This window comes from Macaca fascicularis, chromosome 3 (assembly GCF_037993035.2).
Source record: "Macaca fascicularis isolate 582-1 chromosome 3, T2T-MFA8v1.1".
NCBI classification, from domain to species: Eukaryota; Metazoa; Chordata; class Mammalia; order Primates; family Cercopithecidae; genus Macaca; species Macaca fascicularis.
Genome location: NC_088377.1, coordinates 48,226,105 through 48,243,358, shown reverse-complemented (window position 1 = coordinate 48,243,358; position 17,254 = coordinate 48,226,105). Strand labels below are relative to the sequence as shown.

The 17,254-nt window shown below is 42.5% G+C and overlaps 2 protein-coding genes across 5 annotated transcripts in view; one reads left to right on the top strand and one right to left on the bottom strand.

The window, feature by feature from the left end:
- CYP3A5 (cytochrome P450 family 3 subfamily A member 5) overlaps positions 1–5,294 on the top strand; it is a 44,773-nt gene extending 39,479 nt beyond the window's left edge. For all 3 annotated transcript variants that reach the window (XM_015447118.3, XM_074034491.1, XM_045389495.2), the window contains 3 exons: positions 589–815; positions 3,248–3,410; positions 5,084–5,294. In XM_015447118.3, coding sequence (XP_015302604.3) covers positions 589–815; positions 3,248–3,410; positions 5,084–5,179 — 486 coding nt within the window. In that variant the 3' untranslated portion in view covers positions 5,180–5,294. The remainder of the gene's footprint in view (positions 1–588; positions 816–3,247; positions 3,411–5,083) is intronic.
- The window catches only part of ZSCAN25 (zinc finger and SCAN domain containing 25), a 69,814-nt gene that overhangs the window by 28,261 nt on the left and 24,299 nt on the right, over positions 1–17,254 (bottom strand). The window lies entirely within an intron of this gene.

The window sequence follows — 17,254 nt, the reverse complement described above, 5'->3', positions numbered from 1 at the left end:
CAAGCCATCCTCCCACCTCTGCCTCCTGAGTAACTGGAACTACAGGCGCACGCCGCCACACCCAGCTAGCTTTTGTATTTTTTGTAGAGATGGGTTCTCACCATGTTGCCCAAGCTGGTCTCAAATTCCTCAAAAGAGTTACCAAGAAGGACTTTGCAACCAATAATCCTTGTGTGAACAGGATATTTGCTCTTTTTCCTGTTTTTCTTTCTTGGTACAGATGTATGACCTCTTTTTGAAAGGTGATAGTGACTTTTGTGTATTTTATTTGGTGGTAATGGTCATAGCCCATTAATCACATTTCTTCCCATGAGAAAGAAAAATCACTATTTGGTCATGCTAGGGATTTCAGTCCCTGGGGTGAGGATGGTCCTGATCCTCCTACATTCATAACCCCTCCATACATCTCAGTAGGTCACTGAGCACATCAATGGACATGACAGTTATTAAAATACTTCATGAATGCTATGATCATTTACCAGTATGAGTTATTCTCTGGAACTTCTAATACTTCAATAGTACTGCATGGACTCAGTTGAGAGTTAATTCAAAATCTCAATTTATCCAAATCTGTTTCTTTCTTCCCAGGCACCTGCCACTTATGATGCCATGGTACAGATGGAGTACCTTGACATGGTGGTGAATGAAACACTCAGATTATTCCCAATTGCTATTAGACTTGAGAGGGCCTGCAAGAAAGATGTTGAAATCAATGGGGTGTTCATTCCCAAAGGGGCAATGGTGGTGATTCCAACCTATGCTCTTCACCATGACCCAAAGTACTGGACAGAGCCTGAGGAGTTCCGCCCTGAAAGGTACAAGGCTCCCAGGAAATGGAGCTCACCCTGAACCAGGCTGGTTCAAGCATATTCTGCCTCTCTTAATCTACATGACAATCGTGTGGTTGCACAATCTTTTGCTTGTAAGTCTTTTTATCACAAAAAAAGTGATAATTATCAAAGTTCACAAACCACAGACTAGAAAAAATGAAACTACCGCCATCCACAGCCCCAGCACCTTAAGATGAAGATCATCAATTATGACCCTGTGGGCATTTTTCTATGCCTATGTAGATTTTTTAAAACTAGAATGGTATCACTTTTTATTTGAATTCTTGCTTACTTACCAGGAAACTATCCACTGATCTACATTACTATAAATATGTATGTATATATTGCATATGCCATAAACCATTTAACCATGATGATTATTTCAGGTGTATAGGCTTTTTATTCCTTTCCGTTTTTTCTATGCTGCGCCCTTTAGCTCTCTGAATTTAACAGCAACTTTAAAACATGCTTCCACGTTCCATTTGCTTTCAACATTGCTTGCTATTTCCTCTGTGGTAATCATAACAGTGCAGGCTGAGGTCCTGAGAAGTCCTCAGCCCTAATGGTTAGGGCTGTCACTGAGGACACAAGACAGCACAGGTCCTCCTGGTCCTGTCTGTGGCTGCAGTCCTGTGCCAGCTCCCTTATACTCTCAGTAGACATCTCACACACTCCTCCTTGGAGGTGTCTTGAGCATGCTCTTCTGGGAACTCAGGGACAAGGTCAGGCCTTAGGCACAGTTTGCACTCTGGATATAATTGCTGTTTTCCCATTGTTGTATTATTAAGCAAAATTCAGAATGACATTTTTAGGTACTGGCTGGTGATTTAGGATGCTTGGGATCTAGACTTTCATTGGCCCCTACCTGCAAGTTTGCTGATGGCAGCGACCTTGTCTTGTTGGCCATGGTGTCCCTAGTGCTAGCATGGAGTCTGCACATAATACTTGTTCACAGAGTAAGTCAGAGCTGACCAAATTCTCTGTTTTCCAGAGTAGAGGACTTCTATGTTTCCCGAAAGCTCAGCACTTCCACCTCCTGTGGCTGCACTAATACAAAATCAGAGACCACTCGCTGTACTTCACTTTGAATCACTCAGTCACCAAAGAGACAGTGCTTGCCATGTGTCAGGAACTTGGCCAGGCAGGGAGAAATCCATATGATTTATATACATCTAAATCATATGATTTATATACATCTAAATCATATGATTTATATACATCTAAATCATGATTTATATACATCTAAATCATATGATTTATATAAATCCATGAATCCATGATTTATATAAATCCATGAATCCATGTGATTTATATAAGTCCATGAATCCATGTGATTTATATAAGTCCATGAATCCATGATATATATGTATATGTGTGTGTGTATATACATTAGAGAATGTTTGACATATACACAAGTATATTCTATAGACACCAGCCTATAGAATAGTTTTTGTGCATCTCCATGTATCTATCACTGGTTCCAACAGCCATCAATCCATGTTAGCTACCCCATCCAAATGCCACCACCACCCTCCTCCTGCTTATTATGTTATTTTGAAGCAATAGCCTGTAAATATTTCAGAACGCTCTCCAAAATATAAGAACTCCTGTAAAAACATATGACAACAATGCCATTACTTTCCTCAGATCAACATTTTTTCCTTACTATAATCAAATATTTAGAAATCAAATTTGAATAAAACATGGGTCAATCTTCAAAGAATTTATAGCCTAGTGGAACACATCAAGGAAAGCAGTGATGACACTACAGTAGGGTAGCATCATAAGCCCATGTAAATTATTCGACTTAAACTATTCTATAAGGGTGTGGGGGAGAAAGAGAGGACGAGATGGACAGAAGAACCAGGAAGAGAAGGAGGTGGAGAAGCAGGCAGAGGAGAAGGTGGATAGGGAAGGTGGAGAGGAGGAGGAGGGAAATTAGAAAAAAAGAGATGACAGGAGAAGGAAAAGGAAAAACAACAACTTGAAATAGCACAAGACCCTTTCTCCTTCTCCTTTCTCATGAATGAGCATGTGACCAACATAAGTGTGAGTTGAGGCAGGAATCCACTTTCGCATCCATCAGTCTTATCACTTATGTATCTTTTATAGTGTGAACACATCACCACCCTGAATATAATTTTAGAGTTTAGAGATAAATTTTATTTGCAACAACATTCATCTCATCTCAAGAAATCTGAACGCTCCTATAGGGTATGGAGAATGGAAAGGACCTGTAGGTTACGATTATTATAACAAAATAACCAAAGCAGGATTTCAATGACCAGCCCATAAAAGTAACTTGTGTATTACTGGTTGGGAGGTGGAGGGGGGTGGTTCTTAAGTAAGAACCCCTAATATGTAACTCTGTGGTTTTTATATTTCATTAACTTTTTAATCTACCAATATGGAACTAGGTTCAGTAAGAAGAACAAGGACAGCATAGATCCTTACATATACACACCCTTTGGAACTGGACCCAGAAACTGCATTGGCATGAGGTTTGCTCTCATGAACATGAAACTTGCTATAATCAAAGTCCTTCAGAACTTCTCCTTCAAACCTTGTAAAGAAACACAGGTCAGTACACTTTCTGTATGTTGTATTAAGAATTTTTTTAATGGAAGGGTATATATTTTTTAAAAGAATATGCATATCTTTTAATAATTCATTCTACGGACCAAAGAACGTCTTTGGATCCATCTTTGATCACTAAGGATGCTTCCATTCTGGACTTCAAAACCTGTAGCATTAAGAACATCATGTAAAGTCCATGCCGATTAGCATGGCATGATTATGTGCAGTCCCTTTGAACCTGAGTAAGTTTAAATTCGGTTTCAAGCCAGTTGGAAAGAGGAAGTGTTCTGCCCAGTCATGAAGTGCAATGATTACCTGGCTGTGACTTAAATGATGCTCTCCATCACCAGCGCCTGTAGATGCTCTCTCATGACAGTGGTTCACAACCACTAGCTGCATATCGGAATCACCAGGGAGCTTTAAAAATTCACGACGCCTGCGATATCTCAGAAATTCTTAACTAATTTACCCAGAGTGTGACTTTAAAAGCTCCCTGATCAGTTCTCACATGAAGCCAAGGTGGAGAATGACTAATTTCAGGCATTTCTGGTGGATATGAAGGACTACCATAGAGCAGGGCTATCCTTACTGTTTGACCTTATGTTCCAGGTGATACATTTATAGAAAGATTTAAAATCTTTTCTCTGAAGAAGTTAAAGAATAGATGTCATTGATTCATATTAAGCAATAGCCTATAAGTCTTATTTCCAGCACCGGTGCATTTAATATGCAACTCTACCCCTTAAGTACACTTTGTGCTTGGGAGAGGAGGAGGATGGAGATGGTTGCCATCTTATGAACGGCTTCAGGGCAGCTGTGTAGCTTTCCTATGTACGTGTTCAGGTTCAGACAGGGGACTCAGTCCTGAGAGAAAGTGGGCCACTGGCACACCTGGGACAGGGAAGATATTCCCTGGCAAGCTCTCAGGCATCTCAGACTGGCAACTCTTTGTATCCATGGCAACTTGCCTTCCCCTCACTGAACTGAGATCAGAATGTTACTCTGTTGGTGGCTCCCCCAACAGTGAAGGAGTGACTCAGTGACAATAGGGCTAGCAGTATGAGTCACTGTACAACTTGAGAACTTCCCTGTTTGCACTACACTTGGAAGCCAAGAGGAGATGTTAAAAAGAAAAGAATAATTCCTTCTGAACACCTTTCCCATCATTGCATTTGATGGGTTCAATTGGGAGGGGTTACTAGACTCTGGAAGTTGAAAACTGCCCACATAATTAAACTGTACAACAGCTACCCAGGATTACCTTGCAAGTTTTAACCTACAAAAATTTAACTTTATATGGCAATTCCAAAGTAGTTTTGCCATTATACCTAATAATCTGAATTTAATTTTTAAAACTCATCCTTTTTACTTAAGATTTAATTTAAAAACAAAAACAAAAACAAAAACACAAGTCCACAAGAATTTGTCGCAGGCCTGGCACAGAGTCGGTGCTCCATAAATATTTTGTTAAATGATGGATGGTGAGGGCTTTTACTATCCAGTATTTACCCAGCTTATAGATTAAGTACGAAGAATCCAAGATACATGGTGTTGAGAGTCGTTTTTATAAGCTCACAAAGCGTTTTTGTCATTCATGTATTTTTTCTACTTTGCTTCCATCTTTTCTTCTCTCACGTCATTTATTAATTCTCCATATGCTTGTTTAACTCTTGTAGATCCCCTTGAAATTAGGCAACCAAGGCCTTCTTCAATCAGAAAAACCCATTGTTCTAAAGGTTGAGTCAAGAGATGGAACCCTAAGTGGAGAATGAGTTATTCTAAGGACTTCTACTTTGTTCTTCAAGAAAGCTGTGCCCCAGAACACCAGAGATCTCAATTTACTTTGTCAATAAAACCTTGAAATAAAGATGAGCTTAATCTAGTGTACTGCATGAGTAGTTGGTGGTTTTGTACATTCATTGAGCTCTCCTAGTGCCTGTGTAGAGTGTTGTGCATTATGTAATATAAAGGAGGTGACCAGATAAGTGACAGATAGGTAGACTCAGCTTCTCTGCTTCTCATAGGACTACCTCTACCCACCTCTAGTTAGCATTATCAACTCCTCCTGAGCTCTCATCAGAGAATAAATATTTATCAATGATTTGATCCATAATTTTTCAGAAAAATAAGAATTATCGTGATGACTTGAATAGTGACATTTATATCATGTTTTATTTGTAATATTCTATAATAAGTTTTATATTAAGCAAAGAGATAAAATCCCCTTTACAAAAATATTATCTGATGCCGTCCTGCGCACTAAAGAGAAATCTATAGAACTGAATGACTGAGAACCAACAAATAAACTTTTTTTATCATTGTAGTCACTGTTGGTGTGGGGCCTCTGTCAGAACTCCAATTTGATTATTAAAATAGGTGAGAGTTAATCTACTGTGACTTTGACCATTGTTTGAAGAGAATATTCGTAGTTTCATCCTGCCTTCTTTGAAGAACATATTTTTTGTAACACTCAATGAAGCACTTATCATATTATTAGTTTTGATTTATTGTTTTTACCTCATCTCCCCTGACATTTCTGGAATACAGGAAACATGTTTTCTTATAAACGTCTTGCATTCCATCTTCACCTCCCAATTGTCTTAATGCAATGAACACCGAATAAAAAATTGTCAATTGGTCAGTTGATTGGGCAGCATGTCTAAAAGCACTCATTTATTTTCCTTTTTTATTCCTTCCTTTCCCCTCTCTTTCTGAATACTAAAGCCATTAGGTGGGTTGCAGCCACGTGGTAGACACACATTAAGGTGGAGGAGAGAGTCAAGGTAGCTCCAAGTCAGATTCCAAGGGTGCTGGAGAAGGCATCCACATGGAGGGGCAGCCTGACCTGGACGTGGGAGCCCAAGCAATCAGAGAAGGGGTCCACACAGAGATGTGACCTTCAAGAGCAGCCAGAGCAAAATAGGGCACGGAGAACCCACGTGAGGTGAGGAGGGCATCCATGAGTGGGAAGGGATGGGTGAGAGTTGGCTACATAAAGGGGATTGATCACATAAATATACTGCAAGAAAGGTGTGTCACTTTTACAAGAAAGAGCCATAGTTCAGAAAGGGAGAAAGCTAGCAAGAATCCTATGGCGTCAGATTGGAATGGATGTTATCAGTGTACATTCATTCTTTTCTAGATAGATAGATGGATAGATAGACAGATGACAGATAGATAATAGATAATTGATACATAATTAGATAGATGTAAATATATGTGTATGTATTTGTGAGCATGCATGTGTGTGTGTGTGCGTGTGCGTGTGTGTGTGTAAAACATATATTCCCTACTTCTCTCCATTGATAGGGCTAGATAACAATGACATTTTAATAGCAATGAGTACACTTAGTGCCTAGATCTTGGCTTATGAATATCATTTTCCACTGAAGGGAATCAGAGCTCCTTAGAGAAATGGCTGATGCCAGGGCTAGGACTAAGAATGTTCAAGATGAGCTCAGGATACTTTTTGTTCCAGGAAGTAAGAAAATACTCAAATGGTTTCTAAATGGTATTTGGAAATGATTTCTAAATATTTCCATATGACTTCCAAATGACATTTTAAAAACCTAAAGACTCCACCAAAGAACTATTAGAACTGATAAACAAATTCAGTAAAGTTGCAGGATACAAAATCAATGTACAAAATCGGTAGCGTTTCTATATGCCAGCAGGGAACAATCTGAAATAAAATCAATAGCCACGAATAAAATTAAATACCTAGGAATTAACTTAAAGAAGTGAAAGATCTCTACAATGAAAACTATAAAACACTGATGAAAGAAATTGAAGAGGACACAAAAACATAGAAAGATATTCCATGTTTATATATTTCAAGACAATATTGTTAAAAATGTCCACAATACCCAAAGCAACATACAGATTCAATGCAATCCCTATCAAAATACCAATGACATTCTTCACAGAAATATTTTTTTAATCCTAAAATTTGTATAGATCTACAAAAGACCAAGAATAGCCAAAGCTATCGTCAGCAAAAATAACAAAACTGGAGGAATCAAATTTACCTGACTTCAATAGAGAGCTATAGTAACCAAAACAGCATGGTACTGGTATAAAAACAGACACATAGACCAGTGGAACAGAATAGAGAGTCCAGAAACAAATCTACACATCTACAGTGAACTCATTTTTGACAAAGGTGCCAAGAACACAGACTGGGGAAAAGAAATGCAAACTATGCATCCAACAAAGGTCTAATAGCCAACATCTATAAGGAACTTAAATTTATAAGAAAAAAAAACATTAAAAAATGGGCAACGGACATGAACAGACATTTTTCAAAAGAAGACACACATGTGGCCAACAATCTTATAAAAAAAAAAAAAAGCTTGACCAGGCATAGTGGCTCACGCCTGTAATCCCAGCACTTTGGGAGGCTGAGGCGGGTGGATCACGAGGTCAGAAGATCGAGACCATCCTGGCTAACACAGTGAAACCCCGTCTCTACTAAAAACACAAAAAATTAGCCAGGCATGGTGGTGGGCACCTGTAGTCCCAGCTACTCGGGAGGCTGAGGCAGGAGAATGGCGTGAACCAGGGAGGCGGAGCTTGCAGTGAGCCAAGATGGCGCCACTGCACTCCAGCCTGGGCAACAGAGAATGACTCCGTCTCAAAAAAAAAAAAAAAAAAAAAAGCTTAACATCACTGATTACTAAAGAAATGCAAATCAAAACCATAAGACACCATCTAACACCAGTCAGAATGGCTATTACTAAAAAGTCAAAAAATAACAGGTGGTGGTAAAGTTGTGGAGAAAAAGAAAAAAAGAAACACGTACACACTGTTGGTGGGAGTGTGAATTAGTTCAACCATTAGGGAAAACAGTGTGGCAATTCCTCAAAGACCTAAAGACAGAAATACCATTTGGCCCAGCAATCCCATTACTGGGTATATATCCAAAGGAATATAAATCATAAAGACACATGCACATATGTTCATTGAAGTACTATTCACAATAGCAAAGATATGAAATTAACCTAAATACCCATCAATGACGGACTGAATAAAGAAAATGTGGTACATATACACCATGGAATACTACGCAGTCATAAAAAAGAATGAGATCAGCCGGGCACGGTGGCTCACACCTGTAATCCCAGCACTTTGGGAGGCCGCGGTGGGCAGATCACAAGGTCAGGAGATCAAAACTATCCTGGCCAACATGGTGAAACACCATCTCTACTAAAAATACAAAAATTAGCTGCATGTGGTGGCACATGCCTGTAATCTCAGCTACTCAGGAGGCTGAGGCATGAGAATCGCATGAACACAGGAGGCGGAGTTTGCAGTGAGCCAAGATCACACCATTGCACTCCAGCCTGGCAACAAAGCGAGACTCCATTTAAAAAAAAAAAGAAAAGAAAAGGATGAGATCATGTCCTTTGCAAGGACATACATAGAGCTGGAGGCTATTATCCTTAGCAAAGTAACACAGGAACAGAAAACCAAATACTGCATGTTCTCACATATAAGTGGGAGCTACATGGATACATAGAGGGGAACAATACATACTGGGGCCCCTCAGAGGGTGGAGGGTGGGAGGAGAGAGAGAATCAGGAAAAATAACTAATGGGTACTAGATTTAATACCTGGGAGATGAAATAATTTGTATAACAAACCCCTACAATACAAGTTTACCTATGTAACAAACCTGCACATGTACTCCTGAACTTAAAAGTTAAAAAAAAAAACTTATCTAAATGTACACCATTTAAAGAACAACAACAAAAAAAAAGACACATGCACACATGTGTTCATCACAGCACTGAATAGCAAAGACATGGAATCAACCTAAATGCCCATCAATGGCAGACTGTATAAAGAAAATGTACATATATACCATGGAATACTATGCAGCCATAAAAAAAAGAATGCGATAATGTCCTCAATTTAAAAGGGGGCCATCAACATGAACTTTGGAGTTCTGATTTCATACAATCAATGAGATGAATTCCCTGGACTAAAGAGAAAAGCAGAGAATTGTAGAGATTTCCCCTGGAGACAAAAGTAGCAAATTAAACCTCTGAAGGCCATCACTCTCCAGCGGAAAAACTCTAAGGAAATGGTGTATCTGGAGCCCAGGAGAAATGGGCCCTGCAGCACCCCAAGCAATTACTGCACATTTATTTCTAACGATGCCCACCGGGGATTGCTCCCCATATTCCAAGAGTAGCCCTGCAAATAAGCCGAGGGTGAGGCCCAGACACCGCTCCTTGGCCAACCCACCAGGGAATGAGGTTCTGTTCTCCCCAGCCACTTCCCTCTCCCTGCCTCCCACCCACCTGCTTTCTCATCTTGCTTTCCATGGGACCCAGGCTTGTGTCCCTGGCCCCAGGCTGCTTGTGAGCTTTCTGAGCTCCTGAGAGAGGAAAAGCCATTCAGGAGAAGGCAGGGGCCTTGGGTAGGGTTTTGCAGAAATCAGACCAACTGGACAGGTCAGTGCCCATGTAGGGGAGGAAAGAGAAACACTCCTCCCCAAAGTCCCTAAATGTCTTAGCCAAAGACATCTCCTCCTCCTCCACCTCTCAAAGACAAGCAGAACCTGACCCTGAAGGGACCTTAGAAACCATCCAGGGATCCAACGCCATCATTTTAGCAGAGAATAGACTTCCCACAGCACAAAGGATTTGATTCCTGGACAACCCCTCTCAGCCTCTGCCCTCATCCCTACAATGGAGGATTTTCCAGCAATTTCATTACCCAGCAATTCCAGCCCCTTCTAACGTTTAATCTAGGCATAGATACAAGAAAATGTTTGCTGGTGCAAAGACAGGCCCAGAAGCAGAGCTGGTGACAGCCTGCAATGACCTGATTGTCACACCGTGAAGAATGTAAGCAGGGAAAAAGCCAGGGGAAATTAAACCTCAAACTGTTCTCTCCGTCAGCCTCCAAATTAACATCTTATGTTTGGTGGTGTGTGCACATTCTGACACAGATGTCATTGGTATGCATAGGTTATCATGCGTTCTGCTTTGAAAATCTACATCATAGGCAAATATCCAGAAATTGACACAATCTTTCATTTTTACTGTCTGTACAGTATTCCATACCATTGAGACATCAGAGTCTGCAAAACTATTCTCTTATTATTTTGGAAATTTGGTTGTTTCACATTTTAAAACATTTAAAAATGGTGTTTCAACAAATATCTTTGAACCAATGATCTCTTTTCATCTGATTTGTTTCCTCCTGTGTAATCCCAAACATAAAATTTCTACATTTATACATATTTAATTAATCTCTATAAGCCTCTGTAAGTAAGACAAGAATATCCGGGGCAGGTGCAGTGGCGCACACCTATAATCCCAGCACTTTGGGAGGCTGAGGAAGTTGGATCACCTGAGGTCAGGAGTTCGAGACCAGCCTGGCCAACGTGGTGAAACCCTATCTCTACTAAAAAAAAATTAGCTAGGTGTGGTGGTGGGCGCCTGTAATCCCAGCTACTTGGGAGACTGAGGCAGGAGAATCACTTGGGAGGCAGAGGTTGCAGTGAGCCAAGACCACGCCATTGGCGCTCCAGCCTGAGCAACAAGAGTGAAATTCTGTCTCACAAAAAAAAAAAAAAAGAATGAATACCCACCTATAGAGTTTGGGGTAGAATTTAAAAACTCATATGTAAATAGCACAATGTTTGGTCTATAGTGTATATTTATTAATTGTATTATTAATAACAACATATATTTCTTTCTTTAGGGAGCATAATAATCTGAATATATTTAAACTTTTCAATTAGAATCTATTTTTATCTTATGAATTCCTTAACTTTATCCATTATAAATTTTGGACAATATTTCATTTTTAAGTTGCATTCAAATTCCAATATTCAATTTCATCATTAGTGGAAATAAAATCATCTTTTTCATTGCTTTTTAAAATAGTTATTCAGTATAAGTAACTGATATTTGTCTGCCATTATATCCTGCAACTCTGCTAAACTAACATTATTTCTAACAATTGTTTTATTTCTTTCAATAGCTTACTTATGAGATAAATCTTTTGCAAAACCTTGTTTTTACTCCTTTTGCCTTTTCAGATAGCCATTATCAGCATTTCTAGGAAAATGTTAAAGAAGGAATGATAACAGAGAACATTTCTATCTTATTCTTTTAGAGAGAAAGTAGTATTCTTCAATAGACATGATGTTGACTCGTTTTTATTTTTTCATTTTTTAATAGATCCAGAGTCTCACTATGTTGTCCAGACTAGTTTTGAACTCCTGGGCTCAAGCAATCCTCCTGCCTCGACCTCCCAAAGTACTGGGATGACAGGTGTGAGTCACCATGCCTGGCCAACTCTTATTTTTAGATACACAGTTTATCATGTTAAGAAAAAACACTCCTAATGCTTTGAGAGTTTTCATCTACAAAGTAACAATAAATTTATTTGGATGTCTTATCATGAATGAATTATATTATTTTGATATTTCATTTGTTAAGTTAACAGATTTCCAGTTTTACAGCCAGCTCTATCAATGTGTTGTTTTCTTTGCTTGCAAATATTTTATTTGTGGCATTTGCATCTATGTCTATAAACAAAACTGGACTCCAATCTTTTCATTGTCCATGTTTAGTTTGGTATTAAAATCACATTTGCCTCTAAAAATTACTTGAATAATAGTAGCTAGTGCTCACTGTGTGCCTATGTGCAATGCCCTGTTCTTAGCACATATGTGCATTTCCTCATTTAATCCTCACAAGAATGCCTTTAGCAGACAAGATTACCACATTCACTGGATGCTTCCCCTTCTCATCCCCTGCCCAGTTCCCACGTGGCCAGAACCCCACCCCATCACCTTCTCCTACAGATTTCCCATCACCTGTGTCCCATCCCCAATCAGCACACTAACCCTGCACTGTCCTTCTTCCCTTTCTCTTTACAGATTCACTTTATGATAGGACCCACATCCCACTCTTTCTTTTGAAGCCACAAAAAATGCTTTATGTCTAATGCAACATCAGCTGAAATCTCTGAACTATTATGAATTCCAATTGAGTGAGGTCCCTATGTGGCTCTGCTATGGTCTCCATGACTCTGGGCAATGTTACAGCTGTAGTTTCTCCTTGGTATCCGCAGGGACAACTCCCACTCTTCCTCGACTACCCTCTAGAGGTGAGGCCCTTCTTGGACGAGCGCAGACAGAAGGCTGGCTGAGCTGGCCCTATCAACAGGCTCCTCTGCCCAGGCTTGCCCTGACCTTCAGCCTCAGCAGCATCACCTGGGCCAAGGTGTCCGAAGCTGGGGAGCAGCAGCCACAGACCCCGGAGTCCTGGGCTCTGCCTGGGTCGGGACCAAAGGAGACAAAATCTTAGGGGGAAGGAGGGTGTGTACCCACAGTACCCTGCAGCTCTGCACATCTGCCATTATACTTCCAGAATTCCATACAGAAACAACCTTCAGGTGGCCCCCCTTACCGGGAGTGGGAAGAAACTACATTTCTACAGGTCTTTTTTTTTTTTTTTTTTTTTTTTTTTTTTTTTTGAGACGGAGTCTCGCTCTGTCACCCAGGCTGGAGTGCAGTGGCCAGATCTCAGCTCACTGCAAGCTCCGCCTCCCGGGTTCCCGCCATTCTCCTGCCTCAGCCTCCCGAGTAGCTGGGACCACAGGCGCCGCCACCTCGCCCGGCTAATTTTTTGTGTTTTTAGTAGAGACGGGGTTTCGCCGTGTTAGCCAGGATGGTCTCGATCTCCTGACCTAGTGATCCGCCCGTCTCGGCCTCCCAAAGTGCTGGGATTACAGGCTTGAGCCACCGCGCCCGGCCTCTACAGGTCTTTACTTAATCTTGAGACATTATCAGTTGCTCATATCAAAGAATGAAAGTGTGATGAAAACTTGGGGGGTAAAATGCCCTAAGTAACCGCCTCATTGCTGCCACCACTGAATACATGACCATGCGCCACCAGGATTCTCCATGGAGGGACAGCAGATGGGGCTTCGTGGGTTCAGAGTCAGCAGAAGTTTAGCAGTGAAGTAACTGAACCCTGATGCCTGGGTATGTTGAGGCCGTAGGGCTCCCTGGCTGAGGCTTTTCCTTTGATAGGCTGACAGCCTGCTTTGGGGTTTGTAACAAATGAACACAGAGATGTGCCCAAATGAGAGCTGAGGGACTGCAGGAGGCCCAGGAATTCATCTCTCACTGGTCTGCGACTGGTCTGGCTCTCCCCACAGGACCTGTCATCCATGGAGCGCAGAAACCACACCAGTGCCTCGGAGTGCCTCCTCCTGGGGCTCTCCAGCTGGCCAGAGCAAGAGGAGCTGATCTTCGGGTTCTTCCTGGCCATGTACCTGGTTGGCAAGGCAGGAAACCTGCTCATCATCCTGGCCATTGGCTCAGCCTCCCATCTCCACACCCCCATGTACTTCTTCGTCAGCCAGCTCTCCCTGGTGGATTTCTGCTTTGTCTCTGCCACGATTCCCACGATGCTCGAGAACATCCAGACGCAGACTCAGGCCATCTCCTACGGCACCTGCCTGGGACAGATCTACATCTGCATCTGGCTCGCCAACATGGAGCAACTTCCTTCTGACAGCAATGGCCTATGACCGCTACCTGGCCATCTGCCACCCGCTGCACTACTCCTCCAAGATGAGCCTGCGCAGCTGCGCCCTGATGCTGGGCAGCTCATGGGCGCCATCGCCAGCCTCCATGCCCTGCTGCACACCCTCCTCATGGCCCAGCTGGACTTCTGCGCCAGCAACATCATCCCCTACTGCTTCTGTGACCTCATTCTCCTGCTCCAGCTCTCCTGTTTCGAGACCCGACTCAACCAGCTCATGATCATGCTGGTGGGGGGCCTGATTGTCCTCCTGCCCTTCCTTGGCATTCTCGGCTCCTACACACGCATTGCAGTCATGGTGCTCAGAGTCCACTACACCCGGGGTAAGCAGAAGGCCTTTTTCACCTGTGGCTCCCACTTGACCATGGTCATCCTCTTCTATGACACCATCTCAGGGGTCTACCTGAGGCCCTCATCCTCCCACTCCACAGACGAGGACTCACTAGCCTCAGTGATATACACGGTGGTGACCCCCATGCTGAATCCCTTCATCTACTGCCTGAGCAACAAGGACACGCAGGGGGCTCTAGGGAAACTGTTCAGCCCGAAGGCTTTGTCCCACAGGCTGTGACACAGCAGAGTTCCCCCTCAGGGCCTGTGTGAACCCCAGGGACAGGCTCCACAAACAGGGCAGGAGGAGCACGGCCTGGTTGTCCCAGCTTGTCAGCAGGGCTGGGGAATCCCCCTCATTGCTCTAATAGGTAATATGCAAGCCTGGCACTTGGTGGCCCCTGCACAGGATACTCCCAGGATACCAAGAAGGGAATCAGCTCTAATCCAAAGACACAGAACCACATCAACAGATGCAAATTCACCTGCAGATCTCCTGGAGAGGGTTGGAAAGGTCACACATTCCATGTGAAAACAATGAACTAGGAGTCAGCAGCCTGTGCCGATGGCCTGTGCTAAGGGGAACCATCTGAGAGCTGCTGCACAGGCCCCAGTTCCTCCAATCCTCAACCCTCATGCAGCCCAAATTCCAAGCTCCCTGTAGATATCCTCTCGGCTACAGGCCCCTCCTCACCACCATCCCCACATTTTGAAGTGAACCTAGCTCTGAGACCAGGCTTGATCGTCCTCCTCAAAGCCATCCCGCTCCTGGCCTTGGCTCCTGCTAGGTGGGCTTCCATGGCTCCAGGCACTTGAATCAGGAGTGTCTGCAGTGAAGATCTCATGTCTGACCCTCCTGGCCACCGGAGCTGACCCCAACCTGTCCCACTATGTGTTCTCTTTTTTCAAAAAAAGAAAGGTCTGTTATGCACTTGGAAAGGAAAGAAAGGAGACCAGATCTGGCATTGCTTCTCTGTGAGTGAAGAACATGCAGGAAATCAGCCATGATAATCCTTAGGAATGTGCTTCTCCACTCATTGACTTGGGAAAGGAAATGAATGAAGAAAGGCCTCATAAAAATGAGTTCATGGCAGGAGGAGTGAGATGCAGTTTTCTATCAATTATGGTAATACTCAGGCTGCAAAGGGTGTGGAGGAGGAAACAGAATTACTCAGAGGGTCACAACAACTGCCTTCTAGTCCAAGTCCCTCTCATTTCTAGCCACTGACTCTGCACCAGTCAGTCTGAAATTCACCACTCTACCAAACACACCATGCTTTTAGTCCCCGTCGTGCTGTTCAGGCAGCCCACCTGCCCACTTCTATCTATAAACTTCCACTTGTCCTTCAAGTCTCAGATCAAATATCATCTTCTTCATGAAGCCTCCAGTGTCCCAGGCCAGGAGAGGGTCTTCTTTCCCCTCCAGAGCTGCCAGAATGCAAATTCTGTGACAGCCCTTTTCATGCTCTGCTTGGCATCAGTCATGTGCACCCCAAATGCTACCCCAAACAGGTCTGTTTGTTCTTAAGTTGTATAAAAGCTCTTGTTTATCCAAATAACCCCATCGGCAGAAGAATCTATCACAGTGCCTGGTGTAAAACAATGACTCAGTACAAGTGTGCTGCTATAGCTAATGATGGTGACGGTGACAATGATGACAAGGATGATGACAGCAAACACTGAAGAAAGAACACTGATAACCTTCTCCCAGACATTTTGCCTTAACTCATTCCCTTCATCTTTCCTGATCCCATCCAAAGAAAAAGAATTAAGTGCGTGCTTGGTCAGAGCCCCAGGATCTCACTGGCCCCTATTTTATGAAGGGTGGTGTGCCTCACAGGGTCAGCGTCTGAGATGAAGCTCCCTTCCTTCTCGCCTGGCCCTGAACAGTCTTCTGCTCATGCACCCTCTTGGAGTCCCCATTTGGTATCGGGTTGCCAATCTCCCTCCTGCACAGTGTGCCTGAACCCACAGTCTTCAACTCAGCTGTGGGGCTGAGAGTGGGGAGCAAGGCAGGCCTACACCATCCTGCAACTCCTCAAGCCTGTGAAAATGATATGAGGAGTTGACATCAACATGAAGAAATGTTCAATATGCATTTGCTGTAATGGCGAAGAATATAATGATTTGGCCCAATGGAAAAAAAAAATGAACAAGAAAAAAAAAACAGAGGGGCAGCAATGGGTAAATATGAAAGACCTTTACCTAACCTTGCTCTATGCTGGTTTGTAAGGAGACTTTCTGGCTCACAGTCTTCTAAAGTCCAACAGAGTACATAGGGTAAAGTGATCCTTCTCTCATGTCAAACGCCCTTCTAGATGGGCATTGGTCTTGGCCTGCAGGCTGCTTGCTCAGGGGTATGGGGAGAGGAACATTCCCTTTCTCATCCTGCACATAATGCAACTATAAAAGGTTCAGAAGCTTAGTCACTCTCACAGACCTGGAAGTGTAAACTCGATCCTATAAACACCAGAATTTTTATTTCTACTTCAAAAATAAACTGTTTTGAAAAAAAGAGAAAATAACTTCATTACCTCCATTAAAAAATCATTATTAAGGACCACTAATGGGGAGGTAGAAGTATCCTCAAGAATAATGAGAATAATAATATCTCCTATGTGGTCCTTTCCAAGTTCCACAATACTTTCAGGCCCATACTGTCTCTGTTCAACTTGGATGCCTTCTTCACACCACAGACCACAGGTACATCCATTTAACAAAACTATCTGAGCTTGAGTGACTCGTCTGTACCAAGCACCGTTCTACGTAATGGAGGAAATATCAGCAAAACAAGCAAAGCTTCTACTTTCCCACAGCTGAAATTCCAGGGCATGTGGTAGAACAGGAAACAAAAACAAATTTATAACATGTCAGATAATGGTAAGGGGTACAAAGAAAAATAAATCTGGGTAACAAAATAGAGACTGATGGAGAGTGCTA